Source organism: Monodon monoceros, unplaced genomic scaffold (genome assembly GCF_005190385.1).
Source record: "Monodon monoceros isolate NGI ecotype Baffin Bay Population unplaced genomic scaffold, NGI_Narwhal_1 Super_Scaffold_18, whole genome shotgun sequence".
Classification (NCBI taxonomy): domain Eukaryota; kingdom Metazoa; phylum Chordata; class Mammalia; order Artiodactyla; family Monodontidae; genus Monodon; species Monodon monoceros.
This window is the reverse complement of record NW_021703774.1, coordinates 74,215,256-74,222,195: the sequence shown is the minus strand read 5'-3', so window position 1 is coordinate 74,222,195 and position 6,940 is coordinate 74,215,256. Positions and strand designations below refer to the sequence as shown.

The 6,940-nt window shown below is 47.5% G+C and overlaps 1 protein-coding gene across 3 annotated transcripts; it reads right to left on the bottom strand.

Moving 5' to 3' along the window:
- Window positions 1-1,732: 1,732 nt before the first annotated feature.
- On the bottom strand, window positions 1,733-6,103 carry HJV (hemojuvelin BMP co-receptor). Of its 3 annotated transcripts, XM_029227265.1 has the most exons (4): window positions 5,945-6,090; window positions 4,469-4,673; window positions 3,493-4,055; window positions 1,733-2,992 (listed from the first exon to the last, which is right to left on the bottom strand). In XM_029227265.1, exons 2-4 carry the CDS (start codon window positions 4,563-4,565, stop codon window positions 2,369-2,371), a joined length of 1,284 nt encoding a protein of 427 aa, XP_029083098.1. In that variant the 5' UTR covers window positions 4,566-4,673; window positions 5,945-6,090; the 3' UTR covers window positions 1,733-2,368. The 3 variants fall into 3 exon arrangements, with proteins under 3 accessions (XP_029083098.1, XP_029083099.1, XP_029083100.1); XM_029227266.1 differs by lacking the exon at window positions 4,469-4,673 and having other exon boundaries at window positions 1,738-2,992; window positions 5,945-6,103; XM_029227267.1 differs by lacking the exon at window positions 5,945-6,090 and having other exon boundaries at window positions 1,738-2,992; window positions 4,019-5,255.
- Between the last annotated feature and the right edge of the window lie 837 nt (window positions 6,104-6,940).

The window sequence follows — 6,940 nt, the reverse complement described above, 5'->3', positions numbered from 1 at the left end:
AGGGACAAAGTTACGTACTCTTTTGAGTTAAGAGAACCAATATAAGGAGCAGTTTCTAAAAAAGATGTTTTGAGTTAAAATGCCTAAGTTATCTGTAAGTGAAGACAGCAATGGATATGTTTCCTCCAGTTTTCTTCCATTAGAACAGATTGTTTTCTAGATTAGCTAAAGGTCATATAGGGACTTCCCTGGCGGTCCAGTGGTTAAGACTCCTGCTTCCACTGCAGGGGGCGTGGGTGCCATCCCTGGTCAGGGAACTAAGACCCCACATGCCTCGTGGTGTGGCCAAAAAAAAAATAGAAAAAAATTACAGAGACTGTGCTTTGTGGGAATGGCAGAGCGGCTATGGTCCTTAGAGAAGGTGGAGAGACCGGAATAGAGGATGAAGAATTGCAAAAGAATTTTGAAATGGCAGCCCAGGTAGGACCCCCTGTCTGGTAAGCAATGACTGGTGTGTATGTGTATCCTGGGGGAGTTTGGTCAGGTGGGTGAGACTGAGAGAAGAGGGAGGAGACAGGGTGAATACACAATTATGTTAGGGAGGGCAGGCCCTAGATAATGGAGTGCCTAAAGGGGAGACTGAGACCAGAAGCAGGGGGACAACGCTGAATGTTAATGTTCTCTCCTTCATAGTTTTGTTCAGAACAGAACTGTTACTTTCGAACATCCTGAACTAGAACAGCTTCTATTTTCAGTCTTTTCTTCTACAAACTAGATTCCTTCAATTTGGGGCCTTTCCCACCCTTTTCCAGCTCTCCCTTTTGGGTTTCATATGATAGAAGAAGAGAATAGTTTTTGTGGTGGCAGCCACTGCCTGCAGCTCCCCTTCCCTGCCAAGCTCCACAACCAAAATCTTTAATGGCTGTTTCCTTGACAGCATAGTTTTGTAGTTTAGAGTTCGTTAGGTCTCTGGAGCCAAATTGCCTGGGTTCAGTCTCTAGCTCTACCATTTATTAGCTGTATTACTGTGGGCAAGTTGCTTAATCTTCCTGTACCTCAGTTTCCTTGTATAAAAATAGAGATAAGAATATTACCTTCCTTAGAGAGTTGTGAGGATTAAATGAATTAATAATTTTAAAGTGTTTAGGGAACCACTGGTGGTCCAGTGGTTAAGACTTGGCGCTTTCACTGCCATGGGCCCGGGTCCAATCCCTGGTTGGGGAACTAAGCCATGCCGCATGGCCGAAAAAAAACCAAAAAAGTGTTTAGAACATTACCTGGCAAGTTTTAAGCTCTCAATAAATGTTAGCTGTTAATTGAATTTAAACTCTTTGGCCCCACTTTCAAGGCACTTCATAATCTGGCCTCTGTCCATCTACCCTTCTATCCCATTACTTCTTGTCTACTTCATTTGAGTTTTGCTGATTTCCTCACTGAATCATGCATCTATGTATAAATCCAGATGGTGTCCATTGCCTGGAAGGTCCTTAATTCAAATCCTACTCAATCTTCAAAGATCACTTCAAATCCCATCTCCTCTACTACCTCTTATTATATCTTGAGTTCTCATCAACCATCTTCCCATTTGGATTCATAGTACCATAGAATTTAGTGAATAATTACACTCTCATCACTCCTTCACGTGAATCAGCTTTGTCTCCCTAATAGCCTGTAAACTTCCTGAGGGCAGAAACAATATCTGATACTTCTGAGCCCTCTTTCAGTGGAGTGAACGCATTGTCTTTATGCCATCTTAAGCGTCTGTAAAGAGATTCAACATAGGCAATAAATGTGAAGAATTCATAACTTTAATAACAGATTAGTTAGGGGTGGGGATGATAGCTTCTTTCCTATCTGTGCTATTCTCCAAAGACAGAGATTCCCTTCACCAAAAATCCAGACAACCCCCACTTCATCTCTGAACCAAGAAAGCAGAACACATCTTACCCACATATTCTTATCAAATAGACTCTTCTCCTTATCATTTCCTCCTCTTTCCACCTTCCAAGAGAAAATATCATTAGATTTTGAGTTTCTGATGGGTAATGATCACCTCTTTCTCTTTCAGTTCTTCTCTATTAAAAGTCTGAACCCTTAAGTTTTCTACTGATGGTCAGGACCCCATAACCTCTAAGCTTGTAGGGGTGATCTCAGGAGTAGATGGACTGGAACAATTTGCTTACTATAAACAAGACTGGGAAAATTAGTGAAGAGCCCTTACTGAGGTCTGGAATGCAGAAACCTTGCCCAGAATCCTCCCTCTGTGATCATTTCAACCCTGGACTGCAGCCTCTCTCACTCTGGATAAATGTCATTGTTTCACGTGTCTCTTAGTCCCCACTGTTTCCTTCAGTGATTCTTTACGTTCTTCCTTGCCAATCTCTATCCACAAATCACTTCTAAACCAGTCATGAGATTGCTGGCCTAGTTATTGAATGCAAAGCCACAGAACAAAGACCCCAGAAAGGAGTGGGGCTAGGAGGGTTGCTGAGGAAAGAGGAACCCCAGCATCCAAGGGGAAGAGGTGCAGTTTTTCCAAGTCCGGCAGGAAGGCTCGGGCATCCTCCAGAGCTGCCTGTGCTGCCACAGTAAAGTTGGGGTCACCAGAGATTAAAACATCAAAGACACAGGAATGGAAGTAAGCGTCTTCAACTGGCAGCCCTTCCTTGCACAGCTGTCTGGCGGTATCAATGGTTATAGCTCCCCGACGACTGCGCTCTGAGCGTGAGAGTCGCTGACTTGGAGGGCATCCCCCAACGCAGAGCTGCAAGTCCTGCTCAGCTGAGAAGGCCCTGGCCACATCCTCTGCTACTTTGATGGAGAAGGAGAGCTGCCCAGCTGTCTGCCGAATGATTATAGTTGTGCCAATGTAGACAGCTCGGATCTCCACATGGCTCCCAGGGTTAGCAGTTCGAATGGATAAACTTGAGCCCCCAGGTCGGTCACCTCCATTGATAGAACCATCTTCAAAGGCTGCGGGAAGATTGTCCACCTCAGCCTGGTAGACCTTCTGATCAATGCATTCCTGCATGTTCTTAAATATAATGGTGAGCTGTGAGGGCAAGAGGGAAAACAGTTTATTTTGGGCTCAGTGCATCCTACCCGCTTCCACCAGTCAGGCCTCATTACATAGTCAGGGATCTGATCCCAGCAGAGATGAAAGGCTTATCATGGTTCTCACTCCTTGATCCCTTCTTTATGTTTCAATATTGCTTTATCCCTGCTCAACCCCTCTCTTTCTTATTTGGTCTCAACCTCGGAAACTCCCACAGGAGAAGGAAAAGTTTCCTTTCTGTAACTCCTCAACCCAGGGCTCCTCAACTTTCCTCTTTCCAAATTTCTCTTCAGTGTTTTCTGCATTGGCGTGAAATTCCCACTGAGGGAAAGTGATTTACAGGAGCGAGTGTTTGGTAGGAGGGAGTGATTCAAGATGTGACAGCGGTTGAGGAGGAGAGGGAATAGGGAGCATTGCTGAGAAATAGTGGGAACGGCATGGGAGTGGTACCCTGAGGTGACCCTGGGAGGATCTGGAGGAGCAATTGAGTCCCTGACCTTCCGGGTGGTGGTGGCGTTGGCCCCCGATGCCACGGGGGAGCTGGTGGCCTGGACAAAAAGGAAGTCATTATCCAGCAAGGGCCAAGCTCCTTGGACACGGCACGTGTGAAAGTGGTGATGGAAGCTGCGCACGTGAGGGTCCCCGAAGGAGGCGCAATGCAAGAAGCCTGGGGGCTGACCGTTCAGCCGGAAAAACCGGCCTTCATAGTCACAGGGGTCCGGGGCTGGGGGACCAGAGGAGCGCACCGGGCCTGCGCCTGGAATGGCTGGGCCCCGGGGTGGGGGAGGGGCCGTGGGGCCCTGGCGGGAGCAGTTGTGCTGGATCATCAGGTCTTCGATGCCGTGCACAGCAGAATGGAAGGCGAGGTCCCCGCGGCAGGTGCGGGCCGTGCGCCGAGTGCAGAGCGCGTAGGAGCGGAGGGCTCGGCAGAGGCCGCTGGAGCCCACCCCTCCACCCCGGCCTCCTCCTCGAAGGGCTCCTGGTGAACCCCCACCTCTAAGGCTCAGAGTGGAAGATACATACTCAGCATTGCAGCGGAGGATCTTGCACTGAGAATGAGCTGAGGACGGAAGGGAGAGAGGATTGTGAGATGGTCCCCAGATCCCCGCTCAACCATAACTCTCCCAGACCTCATCAGGGGATTCCAGCCGGTCCTAAAACCCAACTGAGAGCCTTCCACAGTCCCCAGTGCGCAGCCGCGAGCCCCCAGCCCCCCAGCTTTCTAGTTTTGTCCTCTTTCAATCTTGCTAAACATGTGTAAGCCCTGCTAGATCTATTCTCCCTGTGGATCAAGGGCTTTCCCAGTGCCCTTCCCCAAGTTGAATGGAGAATAAAATATACCTATCTGAGAGTGGGGCGAGTGACTGGAATTCCTCAGCACCCATCTCTTCTCACTCACCCAAGCTCACATGCCCACCCCTACATAGCAGCCTACCCCCAGATTCCCCAAACCCTTATCTAACCCTTCCTTACCATGTCCACAGAGGAGCAGCAGGAGAGTGAGAATGCTTAGAGTTGGGGGACTGCCATGGGGGCACCAGGGACTAGGGGACTGGCCTGGATCCCCCATACCTATCCAGCCAGGTCCCCCCAGGTTCCGGTTCTTTCCAGCTGGTGACCCTCCTACCTAGTGAATTTTGACCGGACGTCCTGTAAGGGACTGAAAAAAGAGATTTGGCTGGGCATGAGGAAAGAGAAGAGTTGAAGATTGTTCAGAATCGTGTGAAGAGAATCTCGGGAGATCAGGAAAAAGATGAGCAGACTGGAGTTTGGGGAGAATGGGGCTCCCTGAACTAAAAGCGAGGCTGTTAAGCCTCTGTGCCCTGCTCTTGTGGCCACTTTCAGGTCCCTTATGCAATACCCCTAGGTGGGGGTGGAAGAAAGGTTGAGTGAACTCAGGGGGGCAGAGTCCACTGTATTGCCCCATTCTGAGCTACCAAACAGCAGAAATGTCAAAAAAGGAGGAATCATGTGGATAGATCAGATCTCAATCATACTAGTGGGCTCCCCAACAGAATTATGATCTGAAAATGCTTCAGAAACATACCTCTTATTTGCCCTTCCCTATCAGGAGGGGACACCCTCCAGAGGTCATTCATTTATTTTCCTCCTTTGTGTCAGAATTTTCAGCGAGAAGGGGTAAGGGTGGTATAACCATCCCTGTTCTCTGGAACGTCAGTATTCAAATGAAAAGGGAACCAGTCTCTTTCATCTACTCTAGAGAGCAAAACTTATAATCCCTCTCTCTCAGGGGATAATGGGATGCAAGCCAAGCATGCAAATAAATATTTGTTTGTAAGTCAACATTTCTTCTTGTATTTTTGCAAACCTCACTGAAGAACCACTCTTGCCATTAACCTTACCTTGCAAGTTTAGAAGTTCTCAATCTTTTGATGAGAACAGAGCTTGGGGAGGGGCTAACTCCCTTTTGCCAAACTACCCTCTCCTGGGATAAGGATACGATTGAGGGAGAGTCATGCAGGAGGAAGAACAGGATGATGGGACTAGAGTTGTGGGGAGAAATCATTTACAACGAGGAGTAACCCCCAGCCTTGGAAGCCCAATGTGAAGGGCACTGCTAAGTAGGAGCAGGATAGAAGGGTATCAGTGGCTAATCATCTCAGGCTAAATTTGGCCTTGGTGAGAAAACCACAGAATAGGAAATGTGGGACACATATTAAAGAAGGAGACTTCATCAGAAGTCTTGAGGTAACAAGATAAGAAGAGAGCTGACTCTCAGAGGAGAGACGGAGGTTTAAATTTCTAATGGCCAGAGGCCAGAAAGAAATAAGACAGAAGGAGAAATGGAGATTGGGCCACCTTGGTATGGGAGAGATCCTAGCTTTTGGACCAGAGACATCCAAGTAGATGTCGTAATTTTATGAAATTCTAACTTCAATTCTAACTCCAAAAGCTTATTAGAGGAATTGCAGTTTCATTTTGACTTACTGTTTCCAGAGGTCAAACATTAGTCTGATATCCAATTCTCCAGCCATGACTGTCTACTGTCAGTCAGCTCCAGCCAGGGGATCCCCCGTCTCTTTCTCCATGTCTCCCCTAGGTCCCCAGACCGGCTGCAATCTCACTGAGGTCAGGGAACCAGAGAAGGTCTGGTGTGGGGGGAAGGGGGAGTATATGGCTGGCTGGAGTACTGGACAGCTGAGCAGGGGAGGGAGGTGGCTACTGAGTTGACTGTTTTAAAAATAGCTAAGTCCAAGATTCCAGGAGCATTGGTGGGGGTAGGGTGTTGGAGTGGGGGGAGTGGGGAGGGTAGAATTAGAAACAATATGGAGTATAGGGTGCTAAGTGTGGGTGGGAGGACAGAAATATGACAAGCAAGTCAGATATCCAGTTCGAGCTTATATGATTCTAGTCACTGCCTACTGCAGGCAGCCCTTCAGCATTTTCAGTAATGAGCTCCTGGCCTTTAAAAATTAAGAGTGGACAACTGTATGCATTTCATTCACCACCCTCATCCCTGCTGTACTGAACATTGCGTTTAGTTTCTACAGAACATATCTAGGAGGTAGCTGACATTAAATAAGGTGCATAGCAGAGGTAGTTCACAGCCCCTCCCCCATTTTTGTAGAGATTTCAGGACTTAAAAAGCCAGCTGTCTAAAGAAGAAATCTGAGCTCTGAGTTGTTTAGGATGAGGGTTTGTTTCAGTCTACCAGCTCAGATCCTTGCAGCTGTCTATCCCCCTACCTCCTCCATTCTCACTCCCTAGTTTATGTAGCAATTCCTCTTCCCAAGTATACACACAAACATACAAGCTCCTGAGTTTCTGGGGAGGAAGCTAGCAAAGGCAAAGAGAAGAAGAAGGAATGGGGACAGAATTTTTTGAAGGTTAATAATCCACAGGGAAGAAGAACTTGGAGAGATAAACTGAGAGAAAAAGGGATTCAGAAAGATACTTTTGTGAAGTAGCATAATCTAGTGACCT